The 26,437-nt window shown below is 43.1% G+C and overlaps 2 protein-coding genes across 4 annotated transcripts in view; one reads left to right on the plus strand and one right to left on the minus strand.

The window, feature by feature from the left end:
- LOC125688163 (queuine tRNA-ribosyltransferase accessory subunit 2) overlaps positions 1 to 26,437 on the minus strand; it is a 41,206-nt gene that overhangs the window by 12,193 nt on the left and 2,576 nt on the right. For 2 of the 3 annotated variants that reach the window (XM_048933838.1, XM_048933831.1), the window contains exon 4: positions 240 to 393. In XM_048933838.1, coding sequence (XP_048789795.1) covers positions 240 to 393 — 154 coding nt within the window. Of the gene's footprint in view, positions 1 to 239; positions 394 to 22,825; positions 26,324 to 26,437 lie in introns of those variants that run through there. The other variant, XM_048933864.1, reaches the window with a different exon arrangement.
- On the plus strand, positions 208 to 20,797 carry CCDC191 (coiled-coil domain containing 191). Its single transcript, XM_048933817.1, has 15 exons — positions 208 to 318; positions 2,351 to 2,476; positions 3,000 to 3,178; positions 3,688 to 3,911; positions 4,721 to 4,880; positions 6,926 to 7,116; positions 7,846 to 8,095; positions 9,477 to 9,943; positions 10,437 to 10,513; positions 12,038 to 12,120; positions 13,271 to 13,372; positions 14,504 to 14,647; positions 15,794 to 15,946; positions 16,326 to 16,480; positions 17,965 to 20,797. Exons 1-15 carry the CDS (start codon positions 279 to 281, stop codon positions 18,095 to 18,097), a joined length of 2,484 nt encoding a protein of 827 aa, XP_048789774.1. The 5' UTR covers positions 208 to 278; the 3' UTR covers positions 18,098 to 20,797.

The raw sequence follows: 26,437 nt of genomic DNA on the forward strand, positions 1-26,437 counted from the left end.
TATCGCTTAATCATTTCTGAGTGAAATTTCTCCACTCAATCAAAAGCAGCTGCAGAAACGTGTTTCAAAAGGAATCTCTTTTAACGGCCATACTGCCTTGTGTGACAGCCCCACTGATGCTTGTTCTCTCTCGATGAATATACATCAACCCTTAGAAATGTTTCTTTAATTTAAAGAGAGTGGAGCAAGCCTCTGAGTATGCTGTTTCTGAAGCTTTTTCCCTTCAAAAGCCCAAGTACCTGCAAGGGCTTTGTGATCCTGCAGTGAGGCTGGAAACTATGGAACAGCTGCAAGAGCGCGATGAGGCATGTCTGGAAGGTGAGCCATATGCTGCCTAGGATGAACCCCTCTTGATGCAACACCCTGGTCTGGTGTGGACAGGCTGTTACGAAGCTGTAGACCAAGAGAAACAGTTGGCAGTAAAGATCTGAGCCTTTCATCTGAGGAGGAAAGGTATAAAAGAATCATTTGGTAGAGTTCAACGTAGTTCAGTTAGTAGACTTAGAGGAGTGATGAGCTCCCCATCTCCTGGAATTTTCAGGTTGAGACAGGTGAATACTGCCTTTGAAGATCTGGTCAAATACAAGTTACTGGCCCACAGGAAACTGGATGAAATTAGCTGCATATTTTTGACAGCAGGCCAAATGTGAAAATGGATTGGCCCTGTGTTACTTCCCCATCTATGAATAATTGTGTGGGCTTGCTTTAATTCCCACGCAGTTTTGCTTACTAATTAACTATCTAAATACTCCCTTTGCACCGTCTGCAGCCACAAGTGCTTACTGACATTTAAAATTAAAACTGTGGTACATTATAAAATGATTTTCCATCAATAGTGGAAATATATCTGCAGTGTAAAGAGCTGGTAGCGCTCTTGCTTTCCTCCTGTTTCCTTATTGTTTTTATTTGTCCTTCTATGCTCATTTTACTCAGTTTTTTATTTTTTAAAATAGCTATCAACCTCACCGGATTGTTCCAAGCACAACTGGAAGCCATTTATCTAGAATCTGTTATTAGAGTAATTAACAGTATTATCTACATGTATCTCAGTTTGCAAAGAAAGGTATAACTGAATGATACACAGTTTTTCTCTCTTCTTTCTCATATCAGATTTACTTCCTTGTTCCTGAGCTGAAATGATGGATTACAAGAGAAAACAAAAGTGATTTGAAGGACAGTAAACATAGGATTTATTTTTTCTAAAAAAAAAAAAAAAAAAGTTATTCTTTTAAAAAAAGTCTTTAAAAGCATTTTTGCCTTTGAATGAGAAAGGTTTGCTTGGAATATCACCATTTTCACAGAATCACAGAATTGTAGGGGTTGGAAGGGACCTCCAGAGATCATTGAGTCCAACCCTCCATTTTGAGTTAGAACCAGAGATTTAGAGCATCTGCTTCCTCTTTTTACACGCCTGTTATAGGTGTGCCCTGCACTGCAGCAGCTGGCAAGATTCCTGCCCTTTGCCCACCCTCACCGCATGGATGGTTCCACTAATGCAGCTGCTCCTGATGCCTTGTGGTTTACTGTGTTCTGCTTCAGGAACAGCCCAGACTCCCATGCAGTAAGAACAGGTGGCTCATTGAGGCAGCACTCACATTAACTGTCTTTGCTTTGACTAGGAGTGCTGAAAAAAGGATGTTTTACATTTTTCTCCACAGGAGTGGAGGTGCAAATAAAGTCTGCAGAAGAGCTTTTATACCCAATTGTGTATTTGGCATCTCATTGAGGAGCAGCAAATCCATCGTGGGTGCATCCCTGTAGTTAAGTTGCAGCCTTCTGAGTAAAGACAGTCCCTACTGAGGCTTGCTGTGTGACAGATTTTTAATCTAGACTTAACAGACGTTACTGGAGCTGTGCTATTTGCAGAGGTTAATCTGTACACTTGAAGTAAATATTTGTCTCAACAGTGATTCTTTTTGTATTTAATGTGTGACAACATTGGCTGTACACATGAAAAAAATCTTAAGTGCCTGCAGGTGCAGTGGTGAAACACTGTAAAGCTATCTGAGATATCAATTATTTTGTGTGCATTTTCTCTCCTTGATAAATGGTATAATGATCACTGTGGTGATCTAGATGTCCAAAGAATCTTGTAGGAAAAAATAAGGTGCAAAAGAATTCATTTGTGATACATGTGACAGAGAAGAAGTTTGCCACCATCCTATTCTTTTATAGATCAAGAATATGAGAACAGAATTATTAGTCCTATTCCATTTTCTGTTGTAGATCAGCTTCCAGTCATTTTAGAATGTTTTCCGAGCACGTGATACAACTGTCCCAGGGAAAGAGTTTTGCTAGTTGGCACTTACCTGTATATTTTTAAAGTCATCAGTCTCTTTCTTTGTGATAGCCCGAGAGCTGCTCAGTAACTGGGCTAAGTCCAAACTGCAGCTGGAGCTGACAAGTGATGGAGAAGCAGAAGTTGACTCTGTCCCGGAAAATCCTACAGCCCTTCTGAAGTATAAGCGGTTTGATGGTGAGAGCACAGCAAAACAGCTCTTGGCTCGTTTGTAGAGGATGTAGTGGGGAAGGGAGATGGGGCTCATGGCTTCTGGACTGAAAGGTGCAAGTCACGTTATGGGTGATGATTTCTCTCTCCCAGCTCTTAAAGCAGCTGGCCTTAGGGATGCCCAAATGTACCTCATAAACATCTGATCACAGAATGGCCAGGGTTATGTCTCCCTTGTAAAAGAAATTATATTTCTGTTGTTTGTGGGTATGTTCAAGGCCTGTCAGATTTATACAGCAATTTGAGATGCTTGGAGGCAAGGCAGTAAAAAATGGACATAATGTTGTTATTGCTCTCGTGCATTCAGTGGAATACACTAGATTAATCCTCATTGGGGATACATGGAGTGCAGTCAGTATGTCTGCTTTCATCAGAAATGCACTGACAGTCTGGGAAAAGTGATCCCTTTAATTATATTAGGCTTTGTAATCTGATGCAGGGATTTATTCATTTCAGACTAGTTTGAGATAATCTGAATTCCTCATTTCAGACTTGTACAACTATCTGGAACATGAATTGGAAAGTTCTTCTGTCCAAGAGTACCTACAGCATCTTTCACAGAGTGAAATTGTGAACTGTGGGATAGTGGAAAACCTCAGACTTGAAGACATCAAGGGAAAACAAAAACCTGCAGATCCACGAATAACCATGGAGCTCAGACACAAGCAGGTGTGCATGCAAAGCAGCACAGTTAAAAGGAATAAGACTGAAGATTATAGGATTAGAGTAAATGCTCAGTGACACTTGTTAGGTAGTCTCTCCTAGACCACAAAAATCCCTGTCTTGGAGGCAAATACACTGCAATACTCTTCCAGGATGGAGCTGAAAAGTTACTGTGCTTCAGCTTGCACGTTAGCCATTCACAGTAGCGTTCATGGTCAGCTTTCACTGTTCAGGTGAACTTTCACTATTTCATCTATTCAGGTTTTCCTCCTTTCTGAAGACTGACAGGAGAAGCCAACACAGCTGTCACTTTTGAGTATGCTCCTATCAAGTAATGCTGGTTTAATACCACTCTCTTGAACTGAGTTTTTTGGTGGTCTCAAAACAACCAGTTCAATCACTGCCAGCTACAGATAGGGTTGCGTGCTTCTCACCCTGTTGATTCGCACTGAAGCTCAAATTCTTGAGCCCTTCTCACCTGTTTTGATTCTTGCCAATGTCCTCCTCCTCCTCAGGTAAAAGAAAATCGACTGAGGCGTCAGAAGGCATTAGAGCTTCAGAGACAAGAAAAGGCTCTGAGGAAGGCCATTCTGTGCGAGGCCAAGCTTCAAATACAGGAGGAGGACAGAAGGAAGGCCCTGAAGGCAAAGAAGGAGGAGGAGGAGATCCGAAGGGAAATGGTGAAGCTACGAAAGGAAATGGCTGAGAAGAGGCAAACTATGGCAGAAGCATGGAGAATGTAAGGGGGGGGGAGGGGACATAGAAAGCACCATATGGAAGAGCAACTCTTTTTAGCTTCTTCAGGTAAATGTAAGAGAAGTAGTGGTCCCAAAGGAAACATTTTCGATCGCTCTGTCTTCAAACATCCCCAAACCTTTTATCCCTCTGTTACTTCAGTGGCAGAATTTATCATTAGAGAGAAGACGGGCTTAAGATGTTGTTAGACTCCCTCCAGCCATTACCGTTATGTAGACTGGAGCACAAAGCAGGAGTGTGTTTGTAATACCATGCGTTCTCCATCAATTTCACAGCCATAGCCAGCCTTATTAGTGCTTGATACAGCATGAAAGCCAGCATACTAAAGTAAATGAACGAAATGCTGGCCTACCTAGAATAGTCTATGTTGAAAGCCTATCACTTAATAGACCTCTTCTCCTATAAGAGTATAAATTATGTTCTTGGCTAAGAATTCTGCAGAGAGATGTTCTTTGCTTCAGCTAAGCTTGGATTGCCACAGAGATGTGACCTGTAGAGATGCCACTTATTTACTCAGGCAGCCCTCACATCCTAATTCTTCTCATACAGTTCCATTTTCGAGCTCTTTTTAGTTTCTTCTTCATGTTTTATTTTGGAAATGCTCCAGGCTGCATAATCATTGAGATCCCAAACCTTGACTGGTGCTGTTCTCTATGAAGACTGAGTTAAATAGCAGCTTGCTAAGTGCTACTGGTCACTCTCCTCAATCATCAGATTGACAAAAAGTAGATAAGACCTGTACTATAGTATTTTCTTCATTGTATTAGATCTCAATGTTTGCTCACTTTGCAGGGAACAGAAAAGGGAACAAGAAAAAAGCCAGAAGCTGTCAGTGCAGGAGGTATCTACTAATGTGTCACCACCTATGGACCTGAAGAAAGAAGAGCAAGGAAAGGAGAAACAGAGGAAGGTTCAGGAGCTGCTGAGCCGAATTCACACCAATAAACAGAGAGTAAGCATCGCCATCCTTTTATCTAGGGCTTTGAACTACCTGCCTTCAGCTACTCTGCAGAATTGAAATAAAAAGTCCTGGTTATTAAATCTCTTTTTACTTTTCCCAAGTTTCCCAAGATATCAGCAAAGTAGAAAACCAGGGCGAGAAGTAAGACCAGGAGCAAGAAATCTTGATTCCTCATACCCACTGCATCTAGCTCTCAAGTGTACCCTGTGGGAGATTTTGCTTAAAACTGTGGAAAAGATGTCACATCCAGAACAGCTGCAGGAAGGAAGTAAAAAGAGGGGAAGTAGTGGTGCAAAAGGGTATGAGAAGATACTTTAAAGATTGCCTTGAAAACCCCAGTACAGGAACAAGGAGTAGGAAAGAGAAGTACTGAGGGTTTAGGCTGACCTGAGCTGCATCTCTAAGAGTTGAAGCATGCCACTGTATCTAGAGTAATGGTTTCTTTGAGGATCCACTCCCACTAGGGTCAGGAGGATATTCTGCAGTATTGCAACAGCTTGGGACAATCATGCAGAGTTCAATAATCCTTAGTAGGAAGCTATTTCTTATACCCTTGTTATTGACTGTTAATACCCTATTTTCAAAAATATCTCAAAACAGAAGGGAAATAAAAACACAAATCTCCCGGAACCCTGAATCCACCAATTTGTTATTGGGAGATTAAAGAAACTGATTGGACGAAAAACCATAGTAACTCACTTCATCGATAGCTAAATCACAGGAGTGCTTTCCATCTGAAATCACCTACACTGTCTTACCAAGATAGGTATATAAATGTGGGGATTTCCAACGTTCTCCTTTGTATTTCTCAATGTCATCATCCTGAGAGCTTACAAAAAAGGAACACGGATGCACCTGCTCATTTGTGATACTGCAGCCAGCTGTAGGATTTATATGTACTTGTATCACATCCTTGCAATTAAAGAGATATTTTTGTACTGAATAATCTTATGTGGGTAGTTTCAGCAAAGGAAATAAACTTTCCCGTGTTCAGGTATGAATGCCATCCATCATGAAACATTCTTAATTAAAACAGCAGTCATAATTAACATCATCTATTTTTTTTCCCCCCACAATGAAAGAATCCCATAGCTTTTACAGTGATTATCCCCCAGCTTACTTCATCTGCTCACGCACCAACTTCAAGCTTAGCTGCAGTTAGCAGTACACAGTCTCCTTCCAGCACAGTTGAAGTTGTGAAGATAAGCCTAAATGAAAAGCCACTGTTTAACTGAGCTAAGCAATAGCAATTCTGATTATTTTCTTATAGCAGAAAGAAATAGCTAATGCATTGACATTTGTCCTTTTCTAAGTCTCCATTTGGAGATTTCAGTGACCGAGAAGAATGCAATTAATACAGGGCATTATCACAAAAGGGGAACAGCTGAGTCTTGTGACTTGACCCACTTGGAGGATCAAAATGAGCAGTGTCTGCAGTGGCAGGGCTAGAATTATGGAGAGATTAGATAGCAAATTTCTGTTCTGTACAATGTAAATCACCCCCAGAGGCAGTGACTCTAATTACACAGTAGAGGAATGGTTTTGCTTCCTTCTGGAACAAAGGTGAGCTTAGGTCATGTTATAAATCTACACTAGGAAGGATCTCGATTTTCATCTAAGTTAAAAAAAAACCCTCATGTATATCCATAGACTAGTTGCTGACTGCTTTCAGATCAGGCACCCTTACCTATAGAATCTTTGACATTTTCTAAATGTTTAAACATCTGTCTTGTTTCTAGAAATTGTTTCCATATTCCTTACTCATTTTATTCCTTTACATTTCATGAACTGAGAGCATTTCACTCAAAAGCATTGAGCCCCATGATATTTCTAGCCCACTTTTTGCATTAGGCTACGTTTGTTCTGCATTATTTATATTTACCCTCAAGGTATTTGTAGAAAGTGGGAATTATGAAAATAAAAATCTTAAAAGCAAAGTCAGATAAGGGGAATGATGGAAAAAGGACTGGTGTTTGTGTTGGTCAATATCTCGCTCACTGTTTTTTTGTTTTTGTTTTTTAAACTCTCCCATGCAGTGCATGCAGCGGCATTTCTCTGCTTGGTTCAGACTCATTCTGGAGCACAGAATTAAAATGGAGAAAGCCAGAGCTCTTGCTGACTGGAAATGCCAACAGAAGGTCCTGCGAGCATGGAGAAACTACACATGGGCCCAGAAAATAGAGCGGGAGACACAGCAATTAGAAGTTCATCTGCAAGATCAAAACAGGTAATGACCCTACACTGAAATTCCTCCTACTGCAAGTATTCCAGGTGGTGATCAGAGGGTTGTTAGGCAACAGGAGGAAAACAGTAGCTTGCTGAGAAAACTGCTACATTGCCTACAGTCTCCTAGAGGGCCTGTGGCACAGATGCTAAGGAAAGCAGAAGAAAAGAAAGAGCACTGTTCAACAAGTCTGCAACTCTCTCTGTCTAGGTATCTTTCCTGGAAATCTCACTCTGGCTGGCTCGGGGCCCCAGCTAATATTAAAAATATATTAATCAGGAATAAATATGGCTTATCGCCTACTTCAGTGGTATTACAGTCAAAATCATTTTGCCCACTACCTTTCATTAAAGAGGCTGTTGGATGAATTCCCTGTCAGCAGGGGAAAATTCTGTTCTTGCAGAGGCTGTGGGCAAGGCACTGGTGCTTCCCCCTCTCTGCAGCTGGCAGGAAAGCAGAATGCCTCTTTAGCACCTATTCTGCTGCCCAAGGATGACAGGAAAATGCAAAGTGCCAGGGAGGGAGATTTACTTCAAAGTAATGAGCATTACCTCTGCTCTCTCATTCCTCCTTGGAGAAACAGCACAGCTTTGGAAGGCCTCCAGAGTTAAGTAACAAAAAGACTTGGGAGCCTGACTACATATCTTGGCCTGCTGTACTCAATAGAGTTGTTCCAGGTGGGCTTTGGCAGATGCCTCACTCCTATCATAACACAAATGCTTTCTCATTCAGGAAAAACCAGCTGTCAGCAGAGCATAACCAGCGGCGGCTTTTGCGCTCCTGCTTTCTGGCATGGCAGCGCTGGAGCCAAGCAGAGGCTGAAAAACGAGAGCTGCAGCTCAAGAGAGAGGAGATGAAGAGGAAGATGGCACAGCTGTTGGAGACAGTGTCACTGGGGAAGAGTAGCTTGAACAGAACACTGGAGGTCAGCAAGTCTGAGACAGCAAAAGCAAACCAGCATCAGGTTTTGCAGCAAGACGAGGTAAAGTCCTGTGTGTAATTTTGTCTGTTGGCATTCCAGTACATTCACAAAGTACTTCTGTGCAATCTGAAATAAAAGGCACGCTGTTCCAGAGGAAGGCTTCTTGTTCAGGGTGACCTCCCAGTACCTACCTACAGCTGTTCAGGAGGGAAGCTGTTAAAGAGCAGAGGCAACTGTGAAGGACAGTGGATGAGTTTTAAAAATAACTAATTTCTTATGCTGCCAGAGAACAACCCTTCATGTACTGTGAGTCGCAGTCCCACCCCCAGATCACTTCTGCTGAGAGATTAGTTACATCTTTAATGCCTGCTTAGACTGAAAAAGAATAACACTTGACTGCATGGCAAGAGATTTTTGTCATGTCAGTACAGCGCTCTGGCTTTTCAGAAGCGTGGGGAAAAAAAAGGTGTCAGTGAGTATCTAAGGGTAATGCACATCACAAGGAGATGGGAGAATCAGAGGTTGCTTCCTTAAATTTCTCTTTCGTTGGTTCACAGCCTGCCTTTCCTTTCTGTCTGTAAAACCTATAGGGCAGGACCCATATGAAAGCTGACACATTCACATATTTTACAAGTCAACCTTTTCATTAGCTCATGTGTCAGTTAATCTGATTTTCCATTGTGTTTATATTATCAGAATAGGTCAGTACTTTCCTTTGGAGGCTTGTTGTGATGGAAGGATGGAACCAAATTTGGAGTTTGACCTAGAAATCAGTAAGCAAATCAGGTATCTCATGCCTCTTCTGAATAAAAACAGGTGCCAGAGGAGGCACAGCATAATTCCTCACCATGCACCAGTGTCATGGTAATATTTGATCAAATCTGGAGAAGAGGCAAAATGTAGCTGCCCTTTGTAGACTGTTCTCCCATCCGAGAGGGAGCTGTCAAGTAGATCAGCCTTGTAGATCACTTGTATTTCATTTTCAACAACTGTTTTGCCTCAGTCTGAGCAGAGCATTGAAAAGAGACAGCAAAGTCCAAAAGGGAGTGTGGTAATTGAGAGATGAGCTAACCCCTGAGAAATCAGTTGTCCCACGCTGTGCTCCCTAACAAAATAGAGATAAATTCCTGCCAGAACTCTTTCCTGATCAGGATTTCCTCCTTGCAGAGAAATGGCAGAGAGCTTCTTAAAATAGTTTTTTCTCCAACATCCTCCCATTTTGTGCATACCCAGGCCCCTCTGCCCTGGCTAGGAACTAGATAAAGATTGTATAGCTGAGATTGTTCTACTTATCAGGAATCTTGCTAGATTTTCATTAGAGTAATACTGTGTATCAGAAGAAAGCTTGCTTTTAATTAATGCCAAATCTTCCTTCTCGTTGTTTTTTTTTTGTTGTTGTTGTTGTTTGTTTGTTTTTTTTCCCACCCCCCCCCCTCCCCAGCCAACCAAAACATGCCTCATGCAGGAAGAACCTGACCAGATCAGAGACCACTCTTGTGGGGATGCTGCTCACATGTCTCATTCTTATAGAAAACCCAAGTTTGCCTGGCAGAACACCATCAAACATGCAGCCCCGAGTGCCCAGGACCAGGTTATGTACAGGAATGAAATAGCTGGTCTTCCCAAGCAGTTTCAAGCACCCAGCCCAATGACAGCTCCTGCTTATGGTAGCTGTTTTGAGTATCGTCACACCTTCCAGCAACATCTGATTGAGGAGCAAAAGCAGCAGCTTCAGAAACAGCAAGAGCTGATCCTTGAACTGCAAGAAAATCAGAGGCTGAGCAGAGCAAACGAAGAGGCAGTGCAAGCTACAGTGGCAACCCAGGCACTTGACTCTGCTTCACAAACCAAGGAGAAAAAACTGAAAAGCAGAAAACAATCCAGATGCCAGAATACAACTCCTTTGAGGTATATGTCCTAGATAAGGCAGGCTCAGTTAGTCATCATGTCTCATCCCTACTCAAGTGGAAACACAAATTGACAGGAATGTTTCCATCATATTAGTGCTATCTGCTGTTCCTCTTAACAGTGATAGCCTCAAGCAGTGTCAGTCTGGCCACAGTTCTCCATCCTCTGTTTTTGTAATTGCTTGACAGCACATGATCTGTACTTAGAAGAAGCAACGAGTGTTACACATAGTAGCAGCATGAATTTATTTAGTTAGGAGATTGTCATACTCAGTATTTCAGAATATGCAACAGCTCTGGGTACTCATCTCTTTTGTAAGAATGCATCGCTAACCACATTTTGGGCAGAAGAAAGGTGTATCAGGGACCTACAATGAAAATGCAGCACAGTGGAGAATAGAAATTATAAGGCCTGTATCTCAGTCATACGTGGTAAGCTTGAGACAACATTTACCATATTTATTGATGAATTTCTTTACTCTTTCTTTTCGTAGTCTACTTGTTTCTTGTGAGCCAGAGAACACAAAGGCAGCGACGCAAGGCAAGAGGTCAGCTCATCCCATAGTGAAAGGTATTTTTCTAGGCAGCAAAGACCATTCTAGGCTACTTTTTTCAAAAACTCATGTAAACTTGTGTTTATTTACCTCAACTTTGCTGGTTGAGAATGGTATGCAAGTAAAACTCAACACTATTTTCTAGCCTGGCCACCCCTGGGAGAGAGTAAGCTGTTTTCATGGCTAAATCAGGCATCTGTAGAACTTAGGCTACTGCAAGCTCTTGCTCAGTATGCTGTAGCAGCTGTTAACTAACACCTGAGTCTAGTCAGACTAGAAACAATCACTTGAATGGAGCTCTACAAGTTATTTTGCTATCATTCCCTTCACTGCACATTCAAGTAACACTTAAGCTAACTGCTCATTTTAACTTAACTTTGACACACACAAGTATTAGGAATTCCCAGGGAAATTAAGTACCTACCTAAGATTTTGAGAGACAACAGTAGACTGGAGAAGAAGCATCGGATTCCTGTCTTCTGTGAGTTATCTCCCCATCTCTGGCCATACTGGAACAGCATGCACACATTAAACATGCAACACAGCCTTTCATAGGGTATATTAAGATCACGTTCTGCTATGTCCTTAACTTATCTTTTTCCATATTAACCTAGGGGTGGTCACAGTCTGCAGAAAAGATTGTCTGCTATGTGATGTTTCAACAGTCTTGAGAATTTCCAGAGCAATTTTGGCTATGATGGCTAGGCATTAATAGGTATCTTTCATTACAACTGACTCTGTTCAGTTCCCAGCTTCTTAGTGCAAGCCATCACTCTGATTTCTTTGAGCTCTGTACAGCTTGAGGACAGTAAGAGTATTTCCGAAGCACTCAAGTGCTTTTCTTTAGAGATCCGTAAGTAATTAGAGGCAAAGTTGTTACTAGATATTTTCCCTTGGCAGAGAAATCTGGCACAGCTGATAGAAAAAAAGAACTTGAGGTAACCTGTTGACATCCAAACAATTATGGACTGCTCCAGCCTATGCTTTGCTTGTGATTGCAAGGGAAGCTTCACTGCATGTTCTGTGACGTTACATCAGACTAACATCACTGATAGCCAGCAACACTGCTGCACTGCAACTTACCTTCCAGAAGAATTAAGCAGTAGTTTCACACTAATGGGACTGAGTACCTGTGTGTCACCATGGCAGAGGCACTTTTTTATAATGCAGTCACTCTTTAAATAAGCAGCTGGAGTTGCCTGGTGACCTTGCTGTAACTGCTCCTAAATAGTTCCTTGATCTTTGGCCCTCAAACAGGAAATACTGGGGTGAAACTTCTAGACACAGCTGCTTTCATAATCCAGCCTCATTGCTGTGACTGACAACAAAGGAAAGTGGAATGACACTAATTGGGGCAGTCCTGAGTCTTATACGGATTTGTGGGCTCCTTTTTCATAACACTGACAGCGTTAAGGGGCAGCTGAAAACAAGTTCCTTAGTGCTGCCATTGCCAGGTCAAAAGGGGACTTGGCAGTATAGGGGTCATGTTCACCAAACTTGTACCATTACCCTATAGCTCATTTGTGTTTCCATTTCTGTAGCTATGGAGGAGAGAGCAATTCAGAGGGCAGAACGGAGGAGGAAACTAGAAGAAGCTAAACAACAAAGAGAAGAGGAAAAATTGGTATGGACAGTGGGAAAAATGAAAGACTTCCACACTATTCTAATGACAAGAAATGCTGTTCTAACCTCAAAAACCCAGGGACCAAGAAAAATCCCTTTAGTATCTAAATGGAGTTTTACAGGTTGTCAAAAAGCAAACATCCAGCATACATTAAAAAAAAAAGTTCCTGCTACACTCATATTCAGGGAACCCACTAGCCTTTCCATATCATGTATCACTTTGTGTTGATGCAGCTGCAACTCTAGAAGCAGTCTCCCTCAACACCCTCCAGCACTTTTTCACACTTACTTTATGACCTTAACTGTCCTTGCCAAGGATGGGAAGAGTGCAGAGATCCACTTGATTGGACCTGGTAAATGATGGGTGTTCCTTTTCCCTGCTTTTCCTTTCTGGCCACATGCAGCTTGAAAACATGCAGTCTAACCTAGTAAAAATCCTGTAGCTTGGTTTCTAGCAAATCTCTGCTGAAAGGAGAAGATACTGATAATGTTTACATAGTTAATATAGAAATTCCATGATACACATCTAACAGAGGAGCCTTCTTAGCTTCAAGGCATTAATTAAATCTGTTACTGAGAGCATTAATACTAATTTGCATTAGGAATAGAAAGCTAAGAACCAGGATCCTAAAACAAGCAGTGTTTCTTTCTTCAAGCAAGAACGATGCACATGCATACTGGAAACTTAAGCAAGCATTAGATATCGCTTTAACCATAGGGTGGGCAGACAAGCTTTAGGTTAGGTTTCTTTAGCTACTGCTGTTGTGATCATAGAGATTAGAGGAAGCACAGTGATTGCCATCATGCATGGTGGTGTGGGTTTTAGACCTCTGATGCACATGCCAAGAGCAAGAGCTTTGTGAATGAAAGCAGGTTGAGACTGACAAGGGTCATAGGTGAATATTAACCTAGAACTAAGAAAGACTGCCACATACGGGTAGTAGAAAGAACAATCTTTCCTTCCTCTCTCTTCCACACAGTTCTTTGTCCAGCATGCATCATGTCTAGTATGAGACAAAGTCTGCTTCTTTCTGGAGTTTCAGATACTAGTCAGTACTAGAAGAATACTGCTTGTCCAGGGGACGTTTAGAGGCCCGTGTTCTCCAAAAAGGGACACTGAACTAAGTTGTATCTATTTTGTGCATTCCAAGGCCCAGCTGAAGGCTGAAGAGGAAGCACGTCAGAGGAAGGAGGCTGAGGAAAAGGAAGCTCAGCAAGAAAAAAGACGAGAGCAGAAGAGGCAGCAGAAGCTGGTGATCAAACACGTCATCTGTCTCCCCAACTTCAGCAAGGATAGGGAATAAGAGCCATTACTCACTTGCACTCAGTCAGCAGCCAGTGCTGTGAACTTAATATCTTTGTTAGTAGAGAAGCATTCCACAGCACCAAATGCATCAACTCACCACCATCTCCCTTTCTAGCAACTTTAGAAGGGCTGTTGGCCAAATGCATGAGGTATATACTGTCCCCATCTCAGCAGCCAGACTAAAGGTCCCACATAGTGAATGTCCAGTGCTGAGCCATGGCCACGTAACCCGCAAAGAGGGGGTGTGTTTGGACTATCCTCAGGCTGTTCCTTCCAATTGTAGGCTCCTCCAACAACACAACAATACCAATCACAAAGACACAATTTAGAAATAAACAAGCCTGACAGATGTATGGAGGGCAACCTTCCATCCAAAGAATGCGAAGCATCCCCACCTTGGAGCTCACAATATCCAGCAGCCTGGGAATAGCCCCACATCGATCTTATTACTTACAAATGAGCTGCCCTAGTAACCCAAACAGCACCACACTTGAAATCCCACAGGAATCCAATCTATAAATACTGTTCTACTTGGACCGTTTTAGAATGTTTGACCTTTAACTCTGTGTCTCAACCAAAAGTAATACTGTACAGTTACGTAATACCCACATACCTTCTCTATTCTTCTGTTCTTCAGTGTTTAAGCTAGATTAAGTGATGGGTTCCATGGATAAAACAATCATTTTTGTACAGGTTTCCAGTCTAGTTTCATAAACACAAATAGCTACCCTTTGAGCTCACCTCTCTTCAGTTTGATGAGGGCCCAGCAGAAGGAGGTTGTTGTTACCTCAGCGCTGCTGGCAGCCACAGATTATATGGCATGTTACTGTAACACCAGACTGCAGTGCTGGGGGAAGGCCCTGTGTTCACATATGGCCCAAGGAAATGTCTAGATATATCATCTTCTTCCATGAAGATTTTCAAGACAGCTTGCTTTCTTCTACTGGTTCGTGTCTAGTTTGCACTGCTAAAGATAACACAGACCCTTACTTCCCGTCAGGAGCTCCAGCTCCAACACAACAACCTTAAGGTTCATTTCATCCAGACTGAATTAAAACTACTGCTCTTCGTATTGTAGAAAGAGCTGGAGAAGCAAAGAAGGCTGGAGAAAGAGCAACAGCTCCAGAAAAAGGCCAGAGATCACTATGAGAAGGCCCTACTGAGAAAACTGGGAATGGTGCCATGGAAGAAGCTAAGGGAGCAGGCCATGGAAAGCATGATGGTAAGCACTGTGAATAAAGGAAAGGTCTGATGCCATGGGAGGAAGGGAAAAAGAACAGATGTAGCAGAAACCATAATGGGCTTTTAGGACAAAGCAAAAATTCTTGCACACTCTGCCCTACATTGAGGCTTTAAATGATCTCATATGACAATAATCATGAAAGGTCATCACACTTGTGGGATTTTTTTTATATGTCCTCATTTATAGCTGGTTAAACAGGAGCCGAGAGGAGAATGAAAAGAACAAATCTCAATCTAATGAAAAGTCATTTTTTGTTAGCATACACTTGCCTGCAATTAACTCAACTGCCACTTAACTCAATGCCAGTAACACAGTAGAAGTTAGTTTAGCCCTCCCCAAAAAATAAAGCAAAAAAATAAATAAAATTGAAGTCATACGATTTGAGCCTGTCAGTTCTTTTGCACCACAGATCACAGCAAAGCTAGTTAGTAAGATACTGCCAAGCCATTGTATTTAGTTAATGCCAGCCCATCAGTAGGAGTTTCATTCTCCCTGGCAGCAGTGCTGACACAGTGTGTGGTACTGCTTGAGGTAAGACACATGTGATAATCCAAGTGACCAAAAGTCACCTCTTCCAGCCTTGCCACACCTTCAGTGGAGAATAACTAATAGCTTCTGAGATCCTGACACATACATCTTGATAATGAAACATTTCTGTATGTGACTGAGTTGGCATGCCTTATCAGTGGTAGATAATAAACTTTATCCTGAATATTTAGCCAAAGCCCAGGGCTAAACTGGCAAGCTTCCATTTTTAGTCACAGGAGCTACTTACAGTATTCAATCCAATTCACATAGGTGTCCAGCTGGGAAGAAGTAGAGGGATAGCAGATGCTCTGGAAGTCTGTCCTGCTGTTCAGTGTTAAGGATTGGGTTAGACTAAATTGCTAGGCAATGCCTCCGCTCCACAACAGGTGAAACTGTGTATCAAATTCAAAAGGATTTTATCTAGGAAAGACTCAGCATTCCCTGCTTTTAGGAACTTACCGTGCAAGTTGCTCCAGTTGTCAGACAACTGCATTTTAGGAGTCCCCAAGAGCTGGGGTAATATAATATTGTATCTGGTTTTCAGGACACACGCACTATTCCAAGTAACCAGCTGCCTTTTCTGTTGCCTTTGTTCAGGTGGCCCAAAGGCACTACTGCTCGAGTCTGCAGAGGAAATGCCTGATGAATTGGTTCCAGCACACCCAGGAGAGACTCATGGAGAAGGTGTCTCGGGCTGAGGCCTTCTTCTCCCACACATCGATCAGATGGTGCTTCAGGAACTGGCTAAAGGTTTGCCTTCTCCACAATGGAGAAACAACACCAAGGGAGCCTGCTGCTGCCATACTTTCCCATCATCACACACTTGTTTACAGTCCTGCAGCCTAGCCTTTGCTGGGATATGCTGTCCTCGTTCTAGCACCACCGTTCCCTTCCTCAGAGACCTTCTTTCAGCTCTACACTCTCCATCATTCTCTTCAGTTTAGGACGCTCCGACACTCCCCACATCCACCTTTACACACTCTATCCCTGTTACCCACTGATTTCCATCCGACTCCTGTTCCTGTTACCTTTTACAGCCACTGTCTCAGTGCTGCTCTGTATGTGTTTATTGGGATGGGGAATTGTGAGGAAGCTGCCATTCTTACCTCCTTCTGTCTTCCTCCCCCAGTACAAAGATTACTTCTCCACTCTGGAGAAGAAAGCAAGTGCTTTCCATGCAGTCTGCCTCAAGAGGAAGTCTTTCTGGGCATGGTTTGATCTGATCATGGAGGAAAAAAGCACCTTAAAGGAGAAGCTAAAGATTGCTACTGAACACTGTAACAAGTAAGCACATTCCCTTACCAGCAGTTCTTTTTATACACAGGTTTAATTCCACCCCACAGAATATTTTAGAGACTCTGCTTTTGACGGGGCAATGATCCTCTCCCCAACATTATGTGAAGTGGGTTATATACTGCTGGTGTTTTGTTTCTGTGATATGAACAGACAACATCAGCAGAGATTTATAGTAAAAAAAAAAAAAAGTCCATACAGCCCAGAGAAGGAAGTTTAGTCATATCCTTTACAGGACTTTTAAACCTGCTGGAAGAAAATACAGTGAAAGCAGTTAAGTGGCTGAAACTTTCTAAGCTAATTAGCAGATTGGGCCATGCAGCTTCCTCTAAACTCAGAAAATCTTTAAGTACAGTTACACCAAGCAACGATTGTGCGGGAATTACATTATATTGTTTCATCCACAGTGAATGATTTGGTTTACAAATTCAGAGTTGATTAACTAGAAACCCTACTTAGGGAATCATTCTGTTTCTGCCATCATGAGCCTGATTTGACAGGAAAAAACACAGCAAACAGTTCTACCGATCACAATTGGAGCTAGATGCAGCTATTTCACTCATTGTCACACAACTGCATCAACTGTGCATTTGAACAGGAAGAAAAGAACTACTGTCAAAGTTCAGCAGAAAACAGAAACATGCTTACCTACCTGACCACAAATGTATGTCAGCCACACAGTCACCGATAGGGATGTACTTGTGTACACCTCAAACAGGATCTGCCAGGATCACCTCTTACATAATATAGTGAAGCTGTTCTACCTTGCTAAGTCAGTAGGGCCAGAACAAGGCATGGTTTAACTCAACAAACCAGCAAACTGGAGGAGTCAAGGAGAATTCAGATGCAGGAAGAGTCTGGATTGATTCTACAGCATGACCTGCATTAGGAGCATAGTCACATGGTTTGCCTCATCACCTCTTCCTCCAGTGGCTGGCAACAGACAGTTGAGAGCTCAGCAGTGAGCTGTTCCTTAAAAGGGATGGTTGTTCTCCACAGAACACGTGGGAACCCAGAGCAAAGTACATTGGTGAGGTGCTTAAACTCAGATAAGAAATGGAGTCCAACTGTCTGTGTTCCCACACAGTTGACCTGGACTGAACAAACCCATAATTTCCATTCACACTTCTCCTGAATAAGTTGCTTTCAGAGACCCTGTTTATTCTTTAAGAAACATCTTTTGTCTTCAGAGCACTGAGCACACACAAGCTAATGAATCTTGTCAGAGAGAAGAGCAAAATCCTTGCAGGAGAAGGATGGAGAATGGCAATGTGTTATTTTTCCCTGGGATGACTAACATATTAATGAAATGGCATACATGTACACGTTCAAGGTGTCACAGTTCTAACTAGCTGCAGAAAGGTCAAATCCCACAGGTATTTCCGGGGAATTTCCCCTCAAATAGAGGTCATCTTTTATCTGGTCCTCTAAGCAAACATCTAGGGACTGTTCTTTATGTTCATCATTTCTTTCAGGAGACTCATGCTTGATGCATTCAAGGCTTGGAGGCAGTACCCACTACTGATGAAAAAGGAAAGAGAGAGAGAGGAAAGGAGGAACCAGCTACGAAGGAGAGTGGCTGAAATTCTTCCTGACTTCCAAACATGACAGAAGAAACTGAAAGGAGACTGGGAAAATGGACAAAAGGTCTCCTTCTGTTCAGTGCTATCTTTCTTCCAGCTGAAACAAATTCAAGATGAAGTTCTGTTCAGTGAAAATGGTAGTCTTACAGCCAAAGCAAGTTCCCTGGGGCCAAACCAAACGTATATGGAACTTAGTTTGATGTTTTTACTTTGGACTTGAGGGAGAGTTCTTCCCCATGAGATCCTCCCATGATGAAGTCTCCATAGGGATTTATGGGCTGGTAGCAGCAAGGCCTAGGTAGCCACAGCATTTCAAGCTGAGACCATTTCTACACTCAAAAGCTGCAGCCCTGACGCTAATCCACCCCAGCTCAGGAAGTGGAGAACTGAGATGTATCTATTAAGCAGAAACCTTGGTGCTTTTCTGTTGCCAGTACTCCACAGAATGACAAATTGACCAGAGAGCAAACAGACTTGACTATCAGCTGATCCCTGCTAACCACTGCTGTGAACTTGGCCACACAAAGAACAGATTTTAGCTAATTGTGCCAGGGAAGTTTGGATGGGAGGAGAAGAGCTGTTTGTGCAAATCCTATTTACTAACAGAATAGATCACAGCATCACATATGGATAGTCTAAAACCTGGACTTCTACAGTGACTGTCTAGTTTGTAGTGCTGTCCAGTTCAGAGGCATGGTGCTTTGATTTTGGTGGCAAGCGGTTATTCCAGGTTTATGAACCTCTTATGATAAAGATCCCCTCCTACCTAAGCCATTCTAAAATCATCTAGTTCCAACCCCCTGCCAGCCATCACATCTGGCTGCCCAGAATCCTAGCCAACCTGGCCTTGTATATCTCCAGAGATGGGGCATCCACAACCTCTCTTGGCAGCCTGTGCCAGTACCTCATCACCCTCTGAGTAAATAAAAAATTCTTCCTACCATCTAACCTAAATCTACCCTCTTTTAGTTTAAAGCCATTACTCTTGTCCTGTCACTATCAGACTGTGTAAAAAGTCAGTCTCCCTGCTGCTTCTGACCTCCCTTCCTGGAAGACCACAATGAGGTCTCCCCAGAGCCTTCTCTACTCCGAGCCAAACAAGCCAAACTCCCTCAACCTTCTCTCATAGTAGAGGTGCACCAGCCATTTGACTATCATCATGGCCCTCCTCAGGACTTGCTTTAACAGCTCCACATCCTTCTTATTCTGGGGACCCCAGGCTCGGACACAGCACTGCAGATAGGCCCTTGTGAGTGCACAGTAGAGGGGAATAATCCCCTCCCTCTCTCTACTGGCCATTCCTCTTTTGATGCAGACCAGGATTCCATTGGCCTTTTGTGCTGCAAGCACACACCGATGGCTCATGTCCAGCCTTTTGTCTATCAGGACTCCCAAGTCCTTCTTCACAGGGCTGCTCTTAATAAGTTGTTCTCCTAGTCTGCACTTGTATATGGGATTGCCACTCTCCCAAAACGTCACACTTGGCCTTGTTGAACCTCCTTAGATTCTCATTTGCCCACTTCTCAAGCATGTCTAGGTCCCTCTGGATGGCATCCCTCCCTTCTGTTGTGTCCTCTTGCTTCATGTCTGTCACATAAACATTCTCCAGGCTGGTTCACTGTAATATTTAAAGATTCATTGTGCAAGTCTGTCTAGGCCCTTTCACTTGACCCATACCTCAAACAAAAAAAACGCTGACTGTTTTTACATAAGCTAGAACTGACATAATCAAAAGGAAGGTTTCTCTTAACTCTAACCTTAACCTGCAGCATAGTGCAGATACACTAATGCAGCTAAGGTACGGTCTTTTCTTCAGCAGTAGCATAAGGGAGGAGTCTGGAAATGCTTTCCCCCCAAGATAGGTGAAGTTGTCTCCAAAATAGCTTGGCAATATGGAAAATACCAGGGCAAAGCAAGGAAGGTGGCAGTTTACCGTTACCCATTGTACTGGATAATTTTCTTAATCCTGTATATGCACTGAACGTTTTCAGTACACCCAAATCTGAAATGAACATAACCAGGTTTTCAGTATCAATGTGACAGAAGCTGACTGAATGATTGGAGTCTGTGTCTAGGGAGCGTGGACCAGAGCTAAGCACTATTGATTAAGCAGTGTAGGATAGGCCAGTTTCCAAAGCTTAAGAAGCTTTAGTTTCAGAAGATAGTCTGTCCAGAGAGCCTCCCCTCTCACACAAGCTGGGCTGCCCAACTGACTCAGTGTCTTTCTGAAGACGTCTGCTATGCCCAGGCTGCCTCCCTCCCAAGAATGTTAACATCTACCACTCTCCCCACGGCAAATGACAGACCTGACCACCACCAGGTCAGATGAGCGTGCTATCCAAGTGCAGGGAGCTGAAGGTGCCCACACAGAGTGTGGGCGAGTACAGACCATCTGGCTGCATTAAAAGCAGATTGTGAGAGGAAGCTACAAGCTGAGAGGGTAGAATAACTCATCTTGCAGAGGGGGAAATAGGCACTGCAGAAGGATGGTATCTCTTGCAGAGGACTGAGCCAAGGAGGCTAGCCATAGGCTAAGCAGAGCTAAGTCTCTCACATGTTAAAAGGGTACTGCATATCACCAGCTGCTCAGGAGTGCATCTAGTTTACTGAACTGTGGATTCTTCCTCCAACAATGCCATAGTTGTGCATTTTGTGCCCACTCACCAGCCATGAAAATAATGCTGCTTCTGTAGAGCATGACTGTACTTTAGGTGGAAGGGGGGGGGGGAGAATGAAGGGTGAGTCAGCACTTGCTTTTGAAGAGTACTGAAGACAAAGACCAGTCTTATCTTCTGGGGTTTTCTTCTATTCTTAGTAGTTCTGACCAAGGTTCTCCCACTGTCCCAAGATGCTCTTCTTCTGTATTGTTCTGGCAGCAAAAAGCCAAAAGAAGATCCAGGAAGGTGTACTTCAGCACCTATTTTGTCATTGCTGCAGCTAATCCCATAGAAAAAGGCATTTTCACTTCGGTATAACAGCAAATTCAGAACCGTAATCTGATCACAAGCTGCCCTTCTCTTTATCCCCATTCAACACCTGCCCTGCTGAGTTCTTTCATGTCTTCCCAAAAATCCTTGACTGCACCCAACACAAGTCTGGCTACTGCTGCTGAAAAGTCTTCATTGTCAGCAAGCACAAAGCAATCTTCAAAGAGACACTGCTGAACAGCTGAGAGAAATGCCACCAGGCAAATCAAAGCAGAGCTCTGGGAACAATCAAAGGCACCTGTTACTCTATTCATCAGAAGTCATCTTGCCTTTCAAAAGATGTGTCATTTGATCCTTTTGGTATCTTGGGACACGTCTCCCCACTACCTGCACAAAAAATATCCATGTCATTTCCAAGCATGGCTTAGAAAAGAGTTCAAACAAAGGAAAAAACAGTTCCTTTTCAGGGTTCTAGATGTACTGCAAGGGCAGGTACAGGAGAGAAACCAAGACATTGGATGGCATTACTCTAAATTCAAGGCCCTGGTTCAAACCCCCACTGAAGGGAGTATTCCTAACTTCTGTGGTGGTGAGAACTGCCAGCCAAGTCTGTTTCATCCCAACATGAAAAGATTTGAATGTCAGTAGTTGAAGAACTGCAAGAATATCTATTTCCAAATGCCTCCTTAGCCTGCTGCTCCCTTGTTCCTATGTCCACTTTACAGCTAAGTAGCCAGGAGATGGTGGCACATTTTGGATGTTTGACCTGGCTGTGGGCGTTGGCATAAATCAAGAGGCAACTTCACAGATAATGTCTGATAGTTTATTTTGATTTATCATTGCATCTATTTGAAATCACTGGATACAGTATACTGTGGACACATACACACACACCAGTCCTTTCAACAAAGCTCACAAATGTTTCAGGAAATTCTTCCTAAAGCTTTGGCAGGGGGGAAAGAAAAACCAAAACAGAGACAAGAAAAATCTCACAAGACACACTCCACTCTCCAAGGCAAACAGTTCTTCCAGAGCATGTCATTCTTAGTACTGTAATTAAATGCATGAAGACTTTGGGAGGCTTCAGAAAGAACCTCACCTGTCCAAAGATTTCTGTTGTGCAAACACCCTAGAAGAAGAAAATCTTAATAAAACAAGAGTTCTTCATTGAAAGCAATATAGGAAAACATCCATAATCACACACGCTTTCTGCCCTAACGAGGCAATATACATTCATATAGAAGGAAAATGTCAAGCACATTATTAAGACATTAGGCAATGAGGCAGTATCCATTTTCACTCTAGAAGAACTTTTATAGCAAATGGTTTCCATTAAGACACTTGAAAGCAACCTACTTCAGAAAAGCACCATCATAGCATGAAGGTTAAATATGAGAAGAAATCACAAGCAGCACCAACTTGGGCTCACCAGCGACTCTTGTCATCTGAAGACAAGTTAAATGGAGAAACAATGTACGTAGGGACCTATGACTAGTCTACAATGAGCAGCTCAGTTTAAGATGACAAAGTTAAGAGTGCCAAGCCACCATTTACACAGTGTATCTAATGATGTACAGCTCTTAGTACAGTCACCAAACAACAGGGTGCTAGTATTTGTACATAGGGGGCTTAACACTAGGACAGCAGCAACATTAGAACCCTGGCCCTTCTATAAAACCAAACCAGTCATGAAACAACAAAAGGTCATGGTTAAAGCAAGATCCACCCATTTCTAAGTTTGGGTGAAGAAACATCAAGGCTGGATACCATTCAAATACTTCCCTGCTTCTTATTGTCCCTGGGTACTCTCACACACAAAACTCTGAAACGACCAGCAGCGTACTGTTTTCTTATTGTCACACTGATGCATGCTGTTTACTGGTTTTATGGACTGACTCTCCAGCCCTACCAGGCTGCTCTAGTTTTTAGCATTTTCTTCCCAGCACAGCCAATGTTGAGCTCAGCAATAAAATTTAAAACAAAAACTGCCCTTTCGTGCACAAGATATCACAGCAGTCTGTCTACGTTATAAGTGAAACAGGAAACGTTGCCCTTTAAGGTCTTCTTAATTCTGAAGGCTATTAAAAGGAGAGCTCCAGTGCATACATCTGAAGCTTTCAACACTTCCACCCTTTCAGATCTCCACCATCTCCAAAGGTATGCACAAGGTAAATTCTCTCAGCAAGAAGCCAGGAGGATAAACAGTAGCCATGTCCTTAAAGGAAAAGCCACCACTGCTATGCAGACTACAGTGAAGTGAGCTTCCTGCTCACTGGGAAGTCAGCACTGCACTCTCCTCATATAAAAACCCGGTCTTGCAAGCATTTTATTGTCCTGAATGATTCTGACTCTCTCTGGATAGGATGCAAAAATAGAACTTAGTTTAAGCACTTTACCCTACATACTGGAATGGACTTGATCAAGCTTGGCAGGGTTACAATAGTCCAAGGTCCTTGATACCTAATTTGCACTCAAGCTCACACTGACAATTCCACTGAGAAAGCCTTGGTATAAGTAGTTTAAATTTTCCCACACCAGAGTTCATTAAAAAGCAAGGGACAAGGCTACACTGATGTGCAGCTGCAAATAATGAAAACCCACCCATGGGAGAGAAAAAGTACAACAGGGTCAGGTGACTGCCAGGGGAATGAATCTGTCACCTGCCCAGCTCTGCTTTCTTCCAGAGCAGAACTCTGAAAAACCACTTATCTCAAATCTGTGAGCACTCCCAGAGCTTGTTCAGTTTACAGGCATGATTGATGTCTGTGTGTGTAACTCAGAGGAGCAGAAAGGTTGGCTACCTTCACAGCAGGGGTTTAGTCCAGGAGCTCATTCTGGCTTCATCTTCCCACATGGCAGCAGAACAAGGTTTGGGAAGATCACAAGCCTGCTAACCCTGGCTCCAGGGTTGCCAAGCTTCAGCTCATCTCAGCAGGCACTGCAAAATGCATATGTTCTACAGAAGCATTTACAGACAACTCACACAGAGGAGAGATCTTTGCGTAAAGCTAAACTTCTAAGGTCAGACTCCAGCTCCAAACAATGAGAAGGTCATGCTTAGCTGCCAGAGAAATAGAGTCCAGTTGAGTGCCTTTCACTTCACACTAGTGCCAGGGAAGTTGTCAGAAATCTAAGTGTGTTAGACAAGAGGCAGGAAGCACAAGAGGTGCCTCCTTTACTTCCTTTAAAGAGCTGCTCACTAGTTGAAAAGGGGTAAGAAGAAACAAAGGATGCTCAGTAAATCAGTAGCTGTTTCTGAACAGCCACATTCCAAGCACAGCTGCTCCTTGGTTATCTGCTGGTTATAGAAGTTGTAGGTGCCACTTAAGATAAACAAACAGTGCAAAGAAGTGCATGCCCTTTACCTTAAACTGGGACACATACTCAGGAGCATACACACCAAATATGGCAGGGATCTCAAGGGGCAGTCCCAGTTCTGCTGTCCCTTAGCACCATGTACCATCTCTTCTTTAGGGAATATGCACAACAGTGCACACTGAATTTGCATCATGCAAGCAACACCCCTTAACTGCTTACCACACAAGCGGAAGCAGGGCAAGTCTGATCTGTGAAAGTTGCACACGTATCTGAAGGCATCATTAACTAAGATGAGGCTCTTACCACTGCTTCTGCATCTTAGGCTTAAGCCATAACTCTCATGCCACAGCCCCAGACTTTTCCAGCCAGACGTTTCTGCAGGGTCAACACACAGAAAGGATTTAAGGTGAAAAACAACAAAAACCCCACCCCCAAAAGGGTAGAAGCCATCACCACTAAAACCTTGTGATTTCAGCTGAAGCTCAAGTCTAGGCAATAATACAGTTGCAGGCTGCTGAAAGACATGCAGCCTTCTTGCAGAACAGAGTTAATGCTTTCATCTACGTGCACCTGTGGGTCATCTACCCCAAAAGCTGCCAGCTCCAAAGCATCTTCTCCAACTCTTTACATATGCAGACACCAAAATTCCTCAGCTTCCTGGCTTGAAAAAACCACAGTCAGGCACCAGGGCAACTCCCCGGTGACTGGGTTCAGAAAAGACCACATCATTCTTATTAGCAACACAACTAATCAAAACGTTGCTTACCAAAACTGTTAGCAACAAAGTCAATTCTCCCACAGACTCTCTCCTCCTTGAGAGGGAGGGAGTAGGGCAGTTCCTGTAAAACAACAGCATCAGGCAGCAATCTGTTTTCCCCTCACAATCAAACATCGTGTTTCTTCAAAACATTTTCCTTCTTACTCCGCCTATTTACACCTGCTGTCTCACATCAGCATCCATAATCAGAGCAGAAATATTTTGAGGGAGATGAGACAAGCCATCAAACCAACACAAACTCAGCTTACAAAAAAGAATGAGATCAAAGATGACACTCTTCTCACCCAGTCAGAGAGACAGGTCAAGTGACAAGAGGATCTTACAATACCCTACAGGAATGTTGCTCACAAAGGCACTTAATACAAGCAATAGCATGTATACAGCTAGATGGGATGGAAGAAAAAGAAAAATGCACCAGAGATGATGGAGCACTCAGTGACTGCCTGAGCAGTCTTTTTTTTTTTTTCTCCCCAACTAAACAGCATGGCTTCTGCACCAGTCCATCTGTTTTCTATATTAAAAGTTTGCTCTTCTAACAACACTGAAGCATTGCATGTAGGTACAAGCCAGAGATTCCTTAAGCTGCAAAAAACAGCGTACAGTCTGAAATCCAACAGCAGGTTCCCACTGATGCCAGAGTTCATACCTAATGAAAACTCAAGTTTTCATAACCTTGTGCTCTTCTTCCTGTCGAGCTGCACAAAGTTTCCCACAGTGCAAAAAGGCAGCGGGTTCCCACTCTCCAGGTTTGTGCATATGGCTTACTGCTTTCCGCATCCTATTGCTGGCTGATGGCACACAAAGAACCATTTCTGCTTGGGAAAGCCTCTGATGTCTGCGATGGGATGGGCAGCCCATACACCGACCACAAAGGAAAGGTGTAGAGGAGGAAGTTCTAGTGGAAGGGGCTGTTCCCCTGCTAAGGAAAGTCAGTCAACGTCATCTGCACAAAAAAGGGTGTCATACAATGTCTTCAGCAGAGCGCTGCTGGTGGGGAGAGCCCAGACTCAAGAAGTGGCCCCAGTTGCATAGAAAGCCCCTGTTATATTGGCCAGTGTCTATCACTAACCCACCCAGGAGCCTGCGCCCAGCGTTGTCCCGCAGAGCCAGCCGAGCTTCCCTCTCAGTCACGTTGTAGCTGATGTTCAACAGCTGGATAAGGAGGATGTATCCCATGCCAGCTGTTACAATTGCACAGTACCACACACAGGTGAACGACAGAGCAGAGCTGGCAGCAGGGAAAAAGATGGGAAGGAAGCCATTTAGTTTTGGAGCAGCTGCTTTACAGTGACTTTCCCTGGTAATCACTAGCCTTTCAAATCCCTGTCTACATCTGCCACAG

This window comes from Lagopus muta, chromosome 1 (assembly GCF_023343835.1).
Source record: "Lagopus muta isolate bLagMut1 chromosome 1, bLagMut1 primary, whole genome shotgun sequence".
NCBI classification, from domain to species: Eukaryota; Metazoa; Chordata; class Aves; order Galliformes; family Phasianidae; genus Lagopus; species Lagopus muta.